The sequence below is a fragment of the Barbus barbus genome (genome assembly GCF_936440315.1).
Source record: "Barbus barbus genome assembly, chromosome: 28".
NCBI lineage: Eukaryota > Metazoa > Chordata > Actinopteri > Cypriniformes > Cyprinidae > Barbus > Barbus barbus.
Window position 1 is genome coordinate 19,107,498 of NC_136756.1, and position 19,452 is coordinate 19,126,949.

The window sequence follows — 19,452 nt, forward strand, 5'->3', positions numbered from 1 at the left end:
CTAAAAAATACAAATTAAAAAAATATTAAAGATAATAAACATATATAAAATGAAATAGCAAAAAGCAAAAAAAAAAGTGGATTCTTTTAGTAATGCTGGCAACAGGAAGTGAATCATCACAGTACAGTACACCTGCTTTAGGGTGAGAGGGATACTGAAGTCCGACTTACCTTTGTACACCTTTTCCTTCTTTTTTCCTTCTTTTCTCTTTCTCTCTGAGTCATCATCGAATGACTCAGTTCTTATCATTTTTATGCCTGGCTTCTTTCGTTGACAGTATGCCACACATGCCACTGTTTTTCCCTTCCCTCTCTCTCTCTCTCTCTCTCTCTCTCTCTCTCTCTCTCTCTCTCTATCTCTCTCTCTCTGCCTCTTTCTCTATGCATCATGTCCTCTCTCTGCCTCTTTCTCTATGCATCATGTCCTCTCTCTGTTCCTCTTTCACACTCCCTCCATCTTCTCTTGTTCCTCCCTCGTTCTCCTGTATTCCGGCCAGATGGCCGAGTCCTGACTGGGCTGCATATGGGCACTTGAAATGCTAATGTTGGTTAGTGTGCTAACATGTTTGTCTACACTGATCCATTTCAGTGCCAATATTACAGACTTGTTTTAATCTCAACTTGTCAACAGATAAGACCATTTGTGGTAGTTGCTGACCTAGAGCTCATTCTCTATCTCTCTTTATCTGGTTTCCTCTCAGTGTGGAGGGAGATCCTCAGTGTCCGGACACGGCTAGCTTTTCCGACAGCACCTGTAGTCAGGGCCCATACCTGGGCAACTCGGAGCGCTACGGGAACATCCGAAAAATTCCTGGCCCTCAGGGGCCTCCTGTGGCCCCTTCGAGCCCAGCGACCCTGGCCTGGGCGCAACGGACCCGCAACCAGCCCGCCAGCCTGGCACTCCGCAAGCAAGAGGAAGAAGAGAGCAAGCGCTGCAAAGCGCTCTCTGACAGATATGAGCTCTCCACGGACCTGCAGGACAAGAAGGTGCGGATCTGCGTTCCTCAAGAAACATGATCCTTAAGGTCTTTTAAAAAAACCTCATTGAGTAGTTTAAACGTTTATTACAATTTCTTAGAAAAAAAAGAAGGTAAGCAGTTTTGTAAAAATATTATAAATATTTAAAAACTTTTGACAAATGTGAGGGAACCATGCATAGTACAGCCAGGATTATATCAGATGATCTTGGCATGGTGTTCTTATACTGTATATAGTGTGAAAATAAATGTATATCATATTTAGGTACAATAACACAAGTAATGTAAAGATAATCATGGTGTCATCTCCAAAAAGCAGTTAATACTATGTTTTAATATCATTAATTAAAGGAAATCTTCAGTTTGTCAAACACTGTTTACTTTTTTGAAGTGTTTTGTGCTTAATTAATGTTTATCCTAATTCTCAGTGGCACAAACAGCCCATAGGAAAATCTACTTATCACAAAGTGTTTGTGTTTTAATGTGCACGGAGGCCATCTTACAGGCTTTAATCTACAGTCATGCCTCAAATGTACATAATGGCCTCCGGTCATGCTAATGTGAAGCCAAACCTCCATCATCTCACATAATGAAAGCTGGGATTGCAGTTATGATACAGAGTGCTGTTATGCTTTCATATTAAATACTAAGGATCTCTGCATTGTGGAATTATCCATTCATGTAGGGGTGATGAAAATAATCCAACACCCCAATATCTACAGAATTACTGCTGCCCATATCTTTTTTTCTTTTAATAACAATTGAGAAAGACTGCTGATAAATCATTATTTATTAGATTATTTGTGTTTCAGGTTTAATGAGTAAAGCATTTAGATGCATTATACATTATTAGGTTTGAAGAAAACAATGCATCACTTCTTTTTCTCTTTTTCACTCCTTATTCAATTCTATTCCCTTTTCATGCTCTCTTTCTCTCTGTTTGTCCATCTTTATTTTTATCAGGTGGAGATGCTGGAGAGGAAGTATGGTGGTTACTTCCTGAGCAGACGAGCGGCTCGCACGATACAGACGGCATTCCGGCAGTATCGCATGAACAAGAACTTTCAACGGCTGCGCAGTTCCGCCTCTGAAAGCCGAATGACTCGCCGGATCATCCTGTCGAACATGCGTTCGCAGTATTCGTTTGACGAACGACAGCCACAGGCAATATAACAGTATAATAGTTACCAGCATAAAGTAGACTATTCAGCTTGACTGTGAGATCTTAATTCTGTTTTATGATGTTTATATAATTTCCATAAATTCCTCTTTTTACTATTCATGATTCTATAGGTTCAGCCCCAGACACCCCAGCAGCAGCAAGGTCGATATCACACTTCCACTCTGGGCACAGCTAGCCAGACAGGAACCACAGACTCACAGCAGGAGACTGACTCACCCGCACACTGTCCTTCAGACAGAGAGGAGTACTCGTGTACAGATGATGCTTTCAACAAACAGGTGACAGATGTGTGAACCCTTAGATTAAAGTTATGTTAAAGATTTAAGTTTAAATTCATTTCAATACAAGTCAGATATATAGTTGGGATAGAATATATTTAGACGGTTTCAGAATTGGTATAAAATTGTTGTGCATGTTTCCTTTGAAACAAATGGTGTGGTCTTGCAATTCAGGCATCATTTCCCTCATTTCTAAATGACAAGCCACAGCATTACACTAAAACAACATTTGGTTACTTGTCAATTAGCAGACACTTTTTTTCCAAAGCATCTTACTGCAGAGGCATTCTCCCTGGAGCCTTGAAAGCCTTTATAAACCGGCACAACGGTCATTAGCAGATCCAGAAAAAAAATCAGGGCTTTTTTCATATTTTTAAAATAACTTCAATTAATTTAAATATTGTAAAATGGCCAATGATCAAATCAGATTAGACAAAATATTAGAAATACACAGATATTTAACCTTCTGTTACTGATATGCTGACAGTTATTGTCATGTTAATTAAAACAGAACACTGAAAACTATTGTCAGTCGTTTCAAATAGTAAAAGCGAATTTAGGCATCAGAGAATTATCATGTACAGTATGAAAAATTGATATTTGTATTAAGATTGGCTAAAGATTAAATAGAATTTTTTGTAAAATTGTTCATTTTAAATGCTGTTTACACAAAAATATTAAACATTAATAACATTAATAGTAATTATTGAGTGCCAAATCAGCATGTTAAAATTATTTCTAAATGATTTCTAAAAGACTGGACTGCTGAAAATTCAGCTTTGCCATCACAGAAAAATGGTTAAAAATGTTTCAATTGTAAAAATATTTCAAAATATTACTGTTTTTACTTTATTTTGTATTTGGTCTTATAAATGCAGTCTGGTGAGCGTGAGAGAGCGTGACTCACAAAACCATAAAAAATCTTACAGACCCCAAACTTTTGAGCAGTAGTGTAAATGTCTGTGTGCTTCCTCTCTCAGGTGACATCTCTGGCTGACTCTATGGACGACACTCTGACGTGTCAGTCCGGCCGAGGGGACTCTCAGGATGGTGGTGGGGGAGGCGGTGAGGAGAGCGAGGATTTCGGCGAGTGTGTATGGAGTAGCAAACCTACCTCGCGTAGGGGGGTCATGGGGGAGCAAGAACGTCTGGGGGTCATGCACGAGGACAGCACAGCTACCTCGTACAGCGACGTCACACTTTATATGGACGAAGGCATGCCGTGTTCTCCACTATCCATCGAGCGGGTTCCCTCCAGCACGGACACCGAGTACTGGGGTGTCAGCAGCGGGGTCGGAGGACGTGAAGACAGCCGGGATACAGAGGGCGGCGCGAGCAGTAACAGCCGGCGTAGCACACCATGCACCGAATGCAGAGATTTCCGGTTGCGGGGGTCACACCTCCCCGTTCTCACCATAGAGCCGCCTAGTGACAGCTCTGTTGACATGAGTGACCGTTCAGATCGAGGCTCCCTCAGCAGGCAGCTGCTTTACGAGCAGGAGCCTACCGCGGGCGGATCACCTCAAGGCACTCTTAAACACAACCCTGTCCCTCGCACTCCCAATCCCTGTGGGGCACAGGGCCAGACGCGACCCCTGGGTCGCCCCATCCCATCCCCTCTTCCAACACACGTACCACACCACACAATGATGCACCACCATCACCACCCACACCTTCACCATCCTTTGCACCACCACCCTATGCCGCACATCCATCACCCCTACCCAGACCCCACGTCTCCGTCACCCACTCAGCCTCCACTCACGCCACTTTCTTCCTCGTCCTCCGCGCCACTGCCCACTACTGGCCTGGAGCACTCGGATGGGGACAACGACTCCCTGAACTCCACCACCAACTCCAATGAGACCATTAACTGCAGCTCAGGCTCTTCATCTAGGGACAGTCTAAGGGAACCGTTGCCTCCTCTAGGAAAACAGACCTATCAGAGAGAGAGCAGGCATAGCTGGGACTCACCCGCCTTCAACAATGACGTGGTGCAAAGGAGGCAATACCGCATCGGACTGAACCTCTTCAACAAGTAAGAGATGTTTACCGAAATAGGACTGACATTGTACTGTTTCAGTTAAAATTTTAAATGGTGAATTTAAACAAAATTTCCTTTTTAACTTACAAGTCCCCTTTTATACACAAGATATACTTTTTATTAAATAATTATTTTAAATAAAATAATATCAACAATGTTCAGTTTTCCACAAATTATCATTTTTAATATTTATTAGCATTCTTAATATTAATATTTATTTATTTATTTATTTATCTAACTATATTAACTATATATATTTTTTTATTTTAAAAATGCATAAAAGTATCTGCAAAATCCGATAAACGCCACTTTAAAAAAAATGAGCTGATTGAAATGTGGAGTTATCTGCTTTTGCCAAAAAACAACTGTTGGAGTTGTCTGCTTTTGCTATAAAATGAACTTTTAATATGTAAAAAAAAAAAAAAACATACTTTCAATTAACTTTAATTTTGCAAATTGCCTGTATTTGTTTAGTTATTATTACTTAATCAAAACAACCCAACTGCAGTTTGATTGATTATTAGTTGGAATGTGCAATAAAAAAACTTGATTTCTGAAAAAAAAAAAAAAAAAACGTTATCTGTTTTTGCAAATTAACTCTTCATACATATATATATATTAGGGCTGTCAGTAGATAAATTTTTTTAATTGCAATTAATCGCACCCTTTTTAAGCGATTAATCGCGATTAATTGCACACTTATCATGAAATTAAGCATATACCATTTATCTTGCTTAATACATTAATTTTGTCATTATTTACTATGTTCAGCAAAGTGAATCAAAAGATTATAGGGTGATTCTCACAAAACTGTATTTTCTGCAATCTTATTTCAAGATAAATTTAGATATCTTTTCAAAAAAAGGACACTTGGGAGACTCCAAAAGGACACCAAAAAACCAAATGATATAAGAAGTTCAAATAATTGCTATATTTGTGCACACTGACTAAACACAGCAACATACACGAGACAAATCAAAACATTATCCTGAATGTGTGGAAACAACGTGAATGTACTGAAATGTGTCTGTGCATGAACATTTCTCTGTCTGTGCAAACAGAGAAGTGAAATCGGGGAAAAAAGGTTTAGAATAGAAATTGTTTCCGTAATTTTGTGTTAAATTATTTTACCGTGTTAAGGGTTCTGAATTAATTGCATGCATTAACGCATTAATGTGGCAATTATTTTTTTCAGTTTAACGCGTTAAAATTATTTAACACCGTTAACGCAGGGACAGAGCCTAGGGTTGGCCACCCCACTCATAACTGCGGTTTCTGTCTGTTTTTTTTTGACAAGAAGTACATTTATTCAGTCGCAGAACGTCTTTATGATCACATCAATCTGGAGACGTTTCAGACGCGTACTCCAGCTTCACTTCAGCGGCAGGGGCGAGTCAAACAAGCGCGGAAACCGCCTGTATCAATTCTAATCAAAGCGCAAAATAAACTGTGCATGCAATATCATGGTCAGTTAAGGCATGACGTTACCAAAAAGCCGATTAAAGCTGCCTTAAAACTTTGCGTGCATGTAATATAATGTAATATAATGTAATATGTTATATATGAGTTACATTAAGAACATGTCTCTGAAATGGTTTTCAAAACAGTCCTGGAGCATCCCAGCACTGTCTCCCTCATCTAACACACCCGATTCAGCTCGTCAGCTCATTAGTAGAGACTGAAATGGGTCAGAAAAGGTGATGAGAGTTGAGAGAAATACGACGCGTGTCAGATCCGCGTTATGTTCAGCAGTGACATCTCTTAAAGAAATAGCACCCAAAAACAACCTAATAACCAGCTGCTGTGATGTCTGTTCATCAAGAATAAAATAAAAAAGAGGAAAGGTACAGGGGCACAGAAAAAAAGGGGCACAGGTAGCCTAGCTAAATATAACATTTATTATAATGGCTTTATGTGAAGAATGTTTTAAGTTCACTTAAATTAGAAGTTATTTTTACAGTCTTATAAATGTTGAAATTGATAGCTCTTAATTATGATGTAATGTTTGATGGCTATACTGCCGTGCAAAGGTAAAAGGCCGTAACTTCGATTTTTGTCGAAAATAAGTTATTGATATTTTTGGGACATTCAAGACATCCTTTATCATGTACATAAGTATCTTGAGTCAATTTCGTTGTTTTCCCGAGAAAATAATGGGTCGTCTGAACCGTAACTTCAAAAAGCCCCAGAGAAACCAAGGCAGAACACCGTATAACACCAGTTCCCGCTCTTTCGCTTTGTTTGGAACGCTCAAACTGAGTTACGGCATTCTGTCTGTGTTTACCCGTGTGTCAAAATACGGCTTGGAGTTATACGGTGTTCTGCCTTTTTTTTAACTGTCCATTAAAGTCTGCTGCATTTTAATTACAGTGAAGACAAACTAATTAGATCGCGATCTACCAAACAGCTCCATATAACAAAGCACTGTAAAGACTAGACTCCTTTGCAGCAATACATAATCGACATTTTTTTTCCTGTTTGTAATTATTCACCACGCTGTCATTTCTAGTTGGATGCGTGCAGACGCGAATGCCGTGGCATGTAGCATGATCAATCATAAAATCTGAATTAGCCACCTCGTAAAATATGTACGAATTGCCGTGAGATTGGGCTGGCTGGCCTGACAGTTCGCAATTAAATCCATATCCTACCTTTTCTTGTAACCCGATAAAATAATTCCATGGCGCTGAACGTCGTCCATGTTTAATCCACACAAATTTCTGAGCATGCCTGCTTGCTGGCGTTCACATCAATCCACAAGTCGTTCTTTTAGGTTAGGCTATTTCATTCAAGTCAATATAAGCAATAATGCTATGTCTTGCATTCTTTTACGTTACTGAGCATAGCAAATAAATTGGTTGCAAAACTGTATCCACTCACATGTTTAACATTTAGTCTGCTTATTACCACACTGCTGGTGCCACAAGGGGGGAGTGTGTCTGTAATTCTAAAATGAATACAGTCACATTACTATATGCAATAGCCTATATGAGATGATATAGCCCATGATAACTAGACTTTATACAGGTGTTACTATAACGATTTTGTAAATGGTGATCAGCGACAAAATAGTGATAATGTGGAAGTTACTGCATTTTGCCTTGGTGTGACTTCTCACTTTCTTCAGACAATGCAAAGGCAGAGTACATTAACTTCAAAATAGTGGTAAAAATCAAGTTTGAGCTCACAATTTTTGAATGTAGATAATTTTCATTACTAAAACATCTAATTGCCAAATATCCACTGTCCTACCTAATTAATTTGGCTGGACAAGTAAAAAACTTTAAAGTCATTTTTCTCAGTTTCACACTCTAGCGAGTTAAGGTCTTTTACCTTTGTAGGGCAGTATAGTCAATGGCTAAATATTAGGGGAATTTTTTTTTTATAGGGAAAACAGTATTACTTGGTATCAGTGATACTGGCCTCCATTCATAAAATTAAACATTAAACAAATATTAAAAATATGTTGTTTCTACATTCATTTGAAGATTGAATGTGAAATTATTACAATATAAAAGTGTATTTAAAAACTTGTGTTAGGTGGGATTAATCACAATTAATTTCAGAAAAAATGTGCGATTTAATTAGTTAATTGTTTTTAATCGATTAACAGCACTAATAGATATACATAAAGTTGATTTAAAATAGCGAAAAAAGAATGCATTCAGAGTGTCAGTGCATTCATAAAAATTCCAAAATAATCATCAACCCCTTAAACAGTTCTTTCAGAGCAATTTCTTTTGTTGTTTGATTAACATTAAGTGACAGAGGCAGCAGGTTTATTAGGCCGAATGCACAGATATAATACTGACAAGCATTCAATTACTTTCCCAGCTGTTTATGTTCACTTAAGACATAACTGACTCGTTTAAGTGAAAACTCGACTAGACTATACCTGAAGCCCAAAGTAGTTTTGTTCTGTCTCGGATCACATGCACAGAAAGCCTGGGGGAACAATGTCTCTTTTACAGCACAGTATGCTTTTAATGTTTCTTTTTTCATCAGGTATTTCCAGCAGGAAACTTTATATTAGGACAGTCACATTACATGTTTTATGCAGGAAGTGTGACAGCTAAAATCAAAAACTAAACTAAAATTCTCATCTTTGGGAACAAGGAGGGCCCAAGGTGGTTTAGAAGCCCTACGCAACTTGCATATTTTGCGTATAAGGATGACTGACATTGAATATGTCTTATAAGTTCATATAAGCATTAACCTAATATCTTCATGTTAGAAAAATGTATGGGTCTATTTATTGACTAATCTATCTACAGATATCTCCTCCATATGGTTTATCACACCTGTCGTATTTCATTTTTACATCTTAATATTGAGGAGATGACAGGCCCAGGGTGATTTCTCTGAACCTCTTTTCTTAATACCTGTGTTAAAGATCACAGATGATTTTTATTATAGTACAGTTTTATTTTAACACAGTACTCCTATTATAAATCATAGAGAATTGATAATGAAAAGTAACTTTTTATGATGCAAGATTGATGTGTTATAAATCATTTAGCACCTTGGGAACTCTTTAGCAGGGTGCTTTAGAAATCTAATTCTGATGAGGAAATGGAAGCGTAAGCAATCAAATGGATTTTAAGATCAAATGGCTGAGATCAATAAAAGACAATGCAGTCAAGCCAAAGAAAGATGTGAACCTAAATCCAGTTGGATACAAAGAGTCAGATTTAATTTCTGCTGAAGTGTCTATACATTTTTTCTACCCTCATGGTGTTATTGCTAGGGCTGGGCGATATATCTCATATACGCATGCGCATCTCGTCAGTAAAGCCGGTTCCGTGATTAGCGGTAAATCTCTGACAAGCTATGCAATATCGCGTTCATTATCGAAGATATATCATCATTATCGAAGATATATCATCTTCGATAATGAACGCGTATTGCGTAGCTTGTCAGTGATCTACGGCTCCGTGTATTAAATGCCGTTCCATTTGAAAACAGGTGATGGAGATTTACCGCTAATCAAGGAACCTAGCCCTAGTTGTTGCTATGTCAATTTTTTCTTTATTTCAGTTTTTTACAATGAATCACATTCTATCTGTATTATCCTCACACTCCCTGTCTTCCAGGAAACCAGAGAAGGGGATCCAGTATTTGATAGAGAGAGGTTTTGTCTCGGACACACCTGTGGGCATTGCACGGTTCATTCTGGAGAGGAAAGGCCTAAGTAGACAGATGATCGGGGAGTTTCTGGGAAACCGACAGAAACAGTTCAACAAGGATGTGTTGGAGTTAGTAATGATGTTTTTCTGTCTTCCAACCCCAGACTGTAGCAAAGCATCCATATGCTGTTAACACCAGCCTGGAGGCAAAAAATTATAATAATAATAACAATATATTATATTATATATATATATATATTATAAATAATTCAGAAACCAGGACACTGGCTAAAAAATCAACACAAACATGTTGGCAGATGAATTTAGCGATCTTTCTTTCTGTTTTTCTTTCTCAGCTGTGTGTTGGATGAGATGGATTTCTCGGGCATGGATCTGGATGACGCCCTGAGGAAGTTTCAAGCTCAGATTAAGGTTCAGGGGGAAGCCCAGAAGGTGGAGAGACTGGTAGAGGCCTTCAGGTAGCCTTTGCTCTCATCTCACCCTGTGCTCTTTTCTCTGCATTTCGTAGTTCCACATGAGGATCAACTTCTTTCTTTCTAACAGTCAGAGATACTGCGTGTGCAACCCTGCACTCATCCGCCAGTTTCAGAACCCAGACACAATCTTCATCCTGGCATTTGCCATCATCCTTCTCAACACAGACATGTATAGCCCCAACGTCAAAGCTGAGAGGAAAATGAAGCTGGAGGATTTTATCAAGAACCTTAGAGGTGATCCAATCCAAAATATCTTCAGATTAATATTTGGCTTCCAATTAAAGACAATAGAGCACCAATTAAAGACAATAGAGCAGTTTTCACCTTCTGTTTCCTGTTCGTTCTCCCCCTCTTTTTCATTGGCAGGAGTGGATAATGGACAGGATATTCCCAGGGATTTGTTAGTGGGCATCTACCAGCGCATTCAGAAATGGGAACTCAGGACGAACGATGACCATGTGTCTCAAGTGCAGGCCGTGGAGAGGGTCATTGTGGGCAAGAAACCTGTGAGTCAAACCATGTTTCACTCGTGCATGTCATACTTTTGGTTGAAACCCCATATTGTTGTTCAGCTTGTAGTAAAAAGGCCATTTGATCTCTAGTTTGTGTATTTGTGTGGCTTAGTGTGAGACAAACCAAGCTGTATTTTGTTATGCTGTGTGTGTGTGTGTGTGTGTGTGTGTGTGTGTGTGTGTGTGTGCAGGTGCTTTCTCTGCCACATCGCAGACTAGTGTGCTGTTGTCAGCTGTATGAAGTCCCTGACCCCAATCGACCCCAGCGGAGTGGAGTTCACCAGCGCGAGGTCTTCCTCTTTAATGACCTGCTAGTGGTGAGTCTTCACTAGCGGAGTGAGTGCATTTTGGCCTAATTACTGTCAGAAGACATAGTAGAGAAAAAATACTCCCTTTGATTTAGAGTCATGTGTACTTACTATAATTATATAATTATATTGCATTGGCAAATGTATACTAGATGAATAGGCCTACTGTTTTCACTTTTTTTAAAAATCAAGAACATTTAGCCTATATAATATAACTGTATTCGGAGTTACATTGTACAATTTCAGACTTAATAACAGTATTTTTAGATTTTAATTTTTATATTTAGAAATAAAACTTTATCTTCAGGATTTATAAATACATATTCAGATTCATGTAGTTTCATATACAGTATATACATATAGAATACCTCTAGAATTAATTCATTAGTCACAATCAAGCAATTTTTGGTCCTCACTGCAGCCAAAATGACAAAAATAACATATTCTTTATACATACATATTAGATATTTATTCATACTACTTCTGCCACTACTAATAATAATAGTAATATTAATCTAGTATTGAAGACGTAAAGAATGAGAAAGCTTGGTGTCAAAGCTTAAATCAATTATCAATTATATCAGTTGTATGGTGTCATAGCTTAAATGCCTATCTGTACATATTAAACAATTCAAGACTATCTTATATTTTAGTTTGTTCAAAATTGCCAGTCTTGGTCTAGAGTACAGCTATTAGACACAATGGAAAAAAAACATTCAGTCATATGTATCTGAGCAATTTTGTGTTAAGAGTATGTATATGTATATTGTTAACTACACAGCCTAACATCCCTTATGTTCCCGCCTTCAGGTAACGAAGATCTTTCAGAAGAAGAAGACGTCTGTGACGTACAGTTTCAGACAGTCTTTTCCCCTGGTGGAGATGCAGGTTCATATGTTCCAGAACTCCTGTAAGTATATTCATCCCTCCATCTGTCTGACCATCTGTCCCTCCTTCTTTATTTATACTATCACTCCATTCCAGCTCGTTTACACACTCTGCTCTCATCCACTCCATCACTCCATCTCATCTACGTGCTCTCTCATTACCCTTTCCTTGCTTTCACGTAGGTGGTGTTTTGGTTTCTTAGCAGTATATGAAGGAGAAAATTATGTCTATCTGAAAATCCTCTTCCATCTATTGCGGCTGTGTTGTTAATTGGGAACGTCTGTCTTCTATTTATCTTATCTTAAGTATTTGTTTTGCTCTTGTTTTCCATTAACAAAATATCTACACATCTTTAAAAGAAGATAAATTAGCTTGAAGTAAAATTCTCACATGATTAAGGGCATATGTTTTAAATTAAAACCCCATTGACAAGCTGAAATACAGTACTTGTGTGGATTTTGTCAGAATGAGAGATCTATAACTAATTACATGAGGCACAGCACATTCCTCTTTATCTGGGTCTCTCTAATTGACTGTATTTACCCTCTATCTCTGTCCCTCTCTCTCAGACTATCCTCACGGTATCAGACTGACATCAGCGATGCCCGGCAGTGAGCGTAAGGTCCTGATTGTGTTCAATGCGCCAAGCCAGCAGGACCGAACACGCTTCACCAGTGACATGCGTGAGAGCATCGCTGAGGTTCAAGATATGGAGAAATACCGTGTAGAGTGTAAGAATTCCTTTAAAGTTACCTGTTGTTTCACACATGACATATAAAAAGCATGAAGTTCTTTTCCTCTTTGCAAGCTGAAATTTCAGAAATTGTTCATTATGGTAATAGTCAGTAACTCCTGGTCTCTCTTCTCCGTAGCTGAGTTAGAGAAGCAGAAAGGTGTGATGCGACCAGGGCTCCTGAGCGGAGAAGGGGGCGGGGTTGGCGGAATGAAGACTGAAGCTGTGAACGGCACTCTGGGTAGGCCCAGTCTGGATGACACGTACACAGCAGGGGAGGGGCTTAAACGAACAGCACTTAGCTCCTCACTGAGAGACCTCTCTGAGACAGGTACAACACACATTCACACAACAAACGCCCTTCTATTTAAACTACAGCTGTCAGATTTAAGTGTTCATTTAATGGAATTGTAGCATATAAATGCAGTAAGAATCAGCTCATTTTAATTATGGATGCTTCATTGATTTCTGTTGACCTATTTTGTAAAACAAACTGATTTCTGATTTCTTAAGCCACTTTTTTTTCTGTTCATTGCTTTTCTTGTCTGCCACAATAAATGGACATTAATTGGATTTAGTACTAATAAACTAGTGTGTATTATTTTTAGAAACTATTGACAGCACCTATTTTAAATGAGTTTTTTGGCGTCTTTCCATCTGGGGAAATATCTAAAAATCCACCATAGTTTGATCATGAAAGGCCTTCTTGCACAATTTTGAAGTGTTGAACTTCTATAAAGAAGTACAGTTTGACAGACACTGCCCTCTAATGGCACATTATGTCCTTGCATAAAGCTTCTTGGAAAAGTGTCTGGATTTGAATAATTATATTTTTTTTGCCATGATTAATATGTACACTGTCACAGTATGCAAAATTTCTGTATGCATATAATGTACAGATGCTGCATTTGTTAAGATGTGCAGTATATAACAGAGCAGACTCCATGAAATACTATATCCCACAATACGATATTGACTTTGACCTTCCAAGTAATATCTACCAAATGTTTTTTTTTTATTCTGTGTTTGATGGGGGCTGCCAATTTTAACATATTATTACACAAAATTATATAAAAAATAAAAAAAATAGCCATTTTATAGAGGATAACTCGCAGAATTAAACATAAATGTAATGTGGTCATGTGACAAACACTACCGTTTTAAATGTTTTTTTAAACACAGCCAATATCAAGTTCAGTGATGTGAAGTTGAGTTTTGTCAGTAGACATTTGTGTACACAATTTGTAGACATTGATTCATTGTAAATGGATCGTCCAGGGACAAACACCTAGTATTGGGATGTTAGAAAATGTTTTCTCCATGACTTTGACCCTGACCTTGATGTGCTTGGTTGGGTACAGGAAAGCGAGGCCGTAGAAACAGCGTTGGCTCTTTGGATAGTACTATAGAAGTAAGTCAGGCTGATCTGCTAATGGCTTGTAATCATAATGAAATTGAATGATCTTGTGTTTCAGTTTTCCCAAATGCATGAGACCTCTGTGTTTAACAACAATGGCTTTGCATGAATTTTTGATTGTTGTGATGAAGTTCAGCATGTTTTAATCCTTATTGTGCAAAACACGCAATTGGTGTTTGCTTTGCATGCAGCATGTCTAAGAGGTTATGCCTGGTGCTAATAACTAATGCATTGCTCTGGTAAATGAATGGCCCCGATCAATGTCTGAGGGCTGCTTCTGTTTGGATGCACTTTTAAATACATAAATAAAATGAGTGAGGCGCTATAATGAGGAAGCTTTACTTCGTTATCTGGCTGATTTTGTGGCTTGTGAAAGTGACACTGTCATTTCTAACTTTGGTAAGTTGCTTGAGGCTGTTTGCATCTAATGCTGAAAGGCTTTTTGGGTTGTCACTATGGAGGAGATGTGAGTACAGTGATGTTACATGCCTTGTGTGCATGTACTTTTAAGTATCATGATAAATTCCCCAATAATTAGTGTTTTTAAATTTTCAAAATTAATATCATGAACTTTATACAGGATGGCTAAATTCACTTGTTTTAGTGTTGTTTTTTTTATTTATTTTTATTTAGAAAGAAAATTGTATAGAATTTTAATAGAGAGTATTTACTGGTTATAAAATGAAAATCATTATCTCTTATAATGAATTTTAATATTGGTGTGTTCCTGAGAAGTAACATGCATTATTTATTTGAAAAAAGTAACTGGGGAATGCCTGTCCCTTGTAACTCGTTAGTTCTGACACTGTCCATCTACTCAGATTTCCAGTGTAATGACTGTCTGGCTTTGTGTGTTTGTGGACACTGTAGGGATCCATCATTAACAGCCCTCAGCCACATCAGCGTTTGCCCATGGGGGGCGCCGTTCCCGGCTGCTATGGGCTGGAAGACTACCGGCCTCACCGCCCCATCCTGAGCCCCGGAGTAGGGATGGGGGGTGGGCCGGGGCAACTTCACAACGCCGTAGGCAATATGAGCGGGGTCCCTGGCATCAACGATCGAGGTGGGGGGCCGGGGAGCAGTTCTGGAGGGAGCAATTCCGGTTCCTTCCTGGGCTCCCTGTTTGGGAGCAAGCGCGCGAAACCCCCTGCTCCCCTTACTCCCCCCGGGCCACATTACCCAGCCCCCGTGCCACCTCCTACTACAGGAGGGCCGCCGCCTCAGTCCCCCTCCGCTCTCAGCCAGTCAGATCCCGGTGGGCCGTCCAAGATCCAAGCACTGCACGCTCAGTACTGTCACAACAACTTTGGCCAGCCTCCGCCCCCTTACCACCATCATCATCGGTATCATATGCAGGCCATCGCCCCTGGCCATCCGCCCGCTATCCATCATACCCTACATCGAGGGTCCCTCCCACGGCGCGGGCCGCCCGTTCCTTCACACGCCCAGTTCCAGCAGCAACTATCCCATCATGCTATGCAGCAAGGCCGCTACGCCAATATGGCTTGCACCCCTCCGCCTCTGTCCCCGCATTCGCCCAATTTCCCCATCGCCCCTTTCACCTTCTACCACATGTATCCCAATCCCATACGCCACGTACGGGTGCCCGGTCCTACCGGCAAGCTTCCTCTCACCCTGTCTCACTCTCAGCCCCACCCTCACGCCCACTCCCACGTTCACTCTCATACCCACAGCCATCTCGTCCATGCCCACAGCCCACACCCCTTACTGGATCATTCCGCCCATCAAACTCACTTCGTTTTCTCGCCGCCCCCTCAGGCGCCATCCGCTATCACCGCCCGCCACATACCCCAGGGCGCCGCCCACTACATCCCACAGTATCCACCCCTCTCCTCCATCCCACCTCCTCCACCACATTCCCCGTTACCTCCACCTTCGTCCCCCCATACCCCCCTCACTCCTCTTACCCCGCTCTCCCCATTGGCCCCGCAGCTCCCAGGACCCATGGGGGCGCAGTCGGGCGGCCCAGGGGGTGGAGGAGGAGGCGGAGCCAGCAACAGCAGCACGGTCGGCAGCTCCAAATCCAAACCTATCAACCGCATCAGCACAGTGGTGTGAGGGTTAGCCACAGCAGAGGGCGCAGGGTCCCAACGCGGAGGAGCCGGAGCCCAGGCAAGAGGAAGCACACCATACTCAGACTCTGTTACTTCCATATCCGCTTCCCTCACGTGTAGAGCGGGAATCCTGGCCGGCTAAATGCTCGTTGCTAGCCTGAACGGCCTCTTGCTGTTGGTCGCCATTCAAAACAAAGGCTTGTGACAGCATCAAATCTCCGACTGAAGAAGCCTAATGGAGACAATGGTGAAGCAGATGAAGTGTATTTTAAGAGTTTGAATTGAAATTGACATGCATCGCTGCCAAATGAATAGGTTACAGGGAGAAAGGGGGTGCCAATTTAAGTCGGACTGATGATCTGGAGTTTAAAAGACCAAGTTTGACCATACAGAAGTCAGATGACAGTGGTGAACTCTTTAAACACTCAACATGGAGCCGAAACTGGACAGATGAGTGCAAAATATAAAAGAAACTGAACTTTTTCATTCGTGGTCTTTTTGGTTTTCATGTCTCTCAGATGACAATCATTTCAGGGTCAGTCAGAAAATGTTTGCTTGATACATTCCTCAAAATTGTCAAATGTTTTCCTCGGTGCATAAGAAGGGCCAGCATGCACTTAGGGGGATGCCAAACACTCTTTTAATCATCTTAAAAGAGACTTTTATTTTGCCTTGTGAGTGAAAGGACAGGATGGGAACTGCTAAGAAAACCTACATCACTACACAGAAAAAAAAACATTATTTTGAAACTATTTGAAGAATGTTTGATATTTTATGTTTTGTTTTGTTTTTGTTTTTGTCTTGAAGAGGCTGGGCATCCGATTTGCAATAAGTCAGCCATAACAGTAAAAAAAAAAAAAAAACACTTTACTTTTTTGAAGGCCTAAGTGAAGTTATGATGTCATTTGCGCCAAACAGAATGTGCAAAAAGAGATTTTAAATTGTTTGGTTGATATTTTGTTCTTTTGTTTTGTTGCTATTATATAAGACAATTAAGCATACAAACCTAAATGCAACGTACACAAAAGCTACCAATAATCATGACATAGATCAGCACCTCTATTTATTTCCTGCCACCTGTTACATCAACCTCTCTCTTTCCCTTTTTTAGCGTCACCATTTCACTATTATTTTCATCTTGTCTACTTAATCTCACCTGACCAGTGAAACATTTATATCTGGCAATTCATCACATAACCTTAGTGCCTACTGTAAAGGTTTGTCATTGGAGGTTTGAGACCAGTGGGATATTTTCTCTGGATGACCTGTTGGAGGAGCAGGGTGTTTGTATAGAGTGTCATTGAAATTTTGAAGTGAAATCTGTACTTATGGGCTTGGTTTTGTACAGCTTCGACAGTCCAAATGTGTTACAGATATCTTAAATATTTCGAAGTAACTGAATTTTAAAAAGAACATCTGGATATGGGTGATTTTAATGGGTGACTTTATTACTATTATGATGTCAAATACTACTGATATAATTCTTGCTATTTTTGGTGTAAAAGCTACTACTAATATAATACATGGATATGTTTTAGCAGAGTGCTGTGCCGAGTGTTTTCTAAGAGCTTTTTTTTTTGAAGACAGACCAACTGGCTAGGTTTTTTTTTTTTTTTGGGTGTTCATTTTCAGCAAACTAATTGGACTGCTAATTTCAGGTAAATGTTTTGCAGCAAGTTTGTAAAACTATATTATCCACATAAAAGCTATGATCCGTGTAAAACTCGTCGTTGCCAGAAGCCATACACACTTGAGCAACTCGCTCTTTTAATATTGTGAATTTACTTTGAGTTGCATGTCCAATGTCAGTGCCCTCTTATTTTTTTATATGAAAACGTGTTTAGGGGACTTACATTTACACACTTCTCTCTCTCACACACACACACACACACACACACACACACACATACTCATTCACTCTAAGAAGCTGTAAAAGCATCTTTAAATGTGAAGATCTTTTTGCTGAAAGTTTCTGGTTTTGCACATACACAAGTTAAAGATCATCAGTGCCTAGGATCCAAAGCTCCAATACCATCTGCGTCCCTCCAAACAATCTCTTTCTCTTTCCTTGCAACCAAAATGGGCCGTTCTCTCTCCATTAAGCAGAATCATTCACAGTATTACATTAGATTTGATGAGTAAGTGTTGAGGAGTTATTTTTATACTTATAAAATGTTAAAAAATTTTAAAAGCCCTACAAGGATGAAGACATCTTAAATAAGATTATTAATCTCTGCTGCTAGACCCAGCCATTTTTTTTTTCATTATTTTCTTTGCCTATATAAATTATGTTGAGTCAAACTACAATACTGTTTATTCAGGTAATGGATTCCAGTACTTCAAATCTGCTAGCATTACCCATAACCGGAAACCTTAAGGCCTTTGTAGACAAACAGGAACTCCATGTCCCTGTTCAAAATCTGTGGCGTGATCTGAATTTAGAGGGCCATTCGCTACATTTCACATTTTTTTCCTATGGGCGGTTTTGCTTCTCTAATTCTAACGCTTTGCTCTTGTGCTTGTATTAAAAGTCCTGAGTGCTGGGGCATGCTGAGCTCAAACGCAAATAAAGCAGAGATGTATGATGTTAAAAAAAAATACAGTAGTTTTTGAGATGCGTGTTCTGGTTTCTGGACACACTAATGTCTTGCGCCACCGTGCCCCGTGTTGCATGTCTGCACTTAGCTGAATGATGCTGTATAAATCTGAATGTATATATTAGTTGATATAAATATGCCATATTTACTCTGCACTGAACTGGGGAATCAATATCTGGCTGGGAATGGGAACATGAACCATTGTTTACATTTTAAGGACTGGGGGTGGGGGGCTTGGAACGAATTGTAATTGTAAAATTGTCAGTATTATCAGTATGTGTGTGTAAGAGCAGTTCCTATATTTAAAAATTAATTGTATGAAGTTTTATTTGTATATATGTATGAGGTTTCAATGCAGAATTAATTCAGAGAAATTATGTGATAATTTATTGCTCTCATTCTATAAAACCTGTTCTTGCTGTTGGAAAGTTGTTTTTACATATATTTCTGAGTGGGCTGTGTGTTTAATTATTTTGGTGTGTGTGCAGTATGAATGTGTGTGTTGTGTGCATCTAAGTATGAAATCAGGTTAATGACAGATTATATTAAGCATACAAAATTGTTTTATTTGACTAAAATGTTATATTTTATACGGTCTCAGCAATGCATTGAAATAACCACTCAAGAACTAATGCACATTACACATTGTATAATTAGGACTATTGATATCAATCAACAGGTACCATATGAGTATAACTGTGGATTTCTACATTTTTATCTAACACCAAGACAGAAATGGCAAATGATGCTGGATAAAGTCCTCTGGTCACATACATTTGTATACTGAGAAATTGAAGTTCTCCACTATAGTGTATTTC

The 19,452-nt window shown here is 39.4% G+C and overlaps 1 protein-coding gene across 2 annotated transcripts in view; it reads left to right on the forward strand.

Annotated features, from left to right (window-relative positions):
• LOC306848475 (IQ motif and SEC7 domain-containing protein 1-like) overlaps positions 1-19,053 on the forward strand; it is an 80,131-nt gene extending 61,078 nt beyond the window's left edge. For both annotated transcript variants that reach the window (XM_079383042.1, XM_079383043.1), the window contains 14 exons: positions 701-986; positions 1,940-2,140; positions 2,270-2,437; positions 3,418-4,475; positions 9,575-9,736; positions 9,964-10,086; positions 10,172-10,338; positions 10,471-10,610; positions 10,808-10,933; positions 11,735-11,834; positions 12,382-12,543; positions 12,685-12,876; positions 13,907-13,956; positions 14,833-19,053. In XM_079383042.1, the coding sequence (XP_079239168.1) occupies positions 701-986; positions 1,940-2,140; positions 2,270-2,437; positions 3,418-4,475; positions 9,575-9,736; positions 9,964-10,086; positions 10,172-10,338; positions 10,471-10,610; positions 10,808-10,933; positions 11,735-11,834; positions 12,382-12,543; positions 12,685-12,876; positions 13,907-13,956; positions 14,833-16,041 (4,144 nt within the window). In that variant the 3' untranslated portion in view covers positions 16,042-19,053. The remainder of the gene's footprint in view (positions 1-700; positions 987-1,939; positions 2,141-2,269; positions 2,438-3,417; positions 4,476-9,574; positions 9,737-9,963; positions 10,087-10,171; positions 10,339-10,470; positions 10,611-10,807; positions 10,934-11,734; positions 11,835-12,381; positions 12,544-12,684; positions 12,877-13,906; positions 13,957-14,832) is intronic.
• The last annotated feature ends 399 nt before the right edge of the window (positions 19,054-19,452 follow it).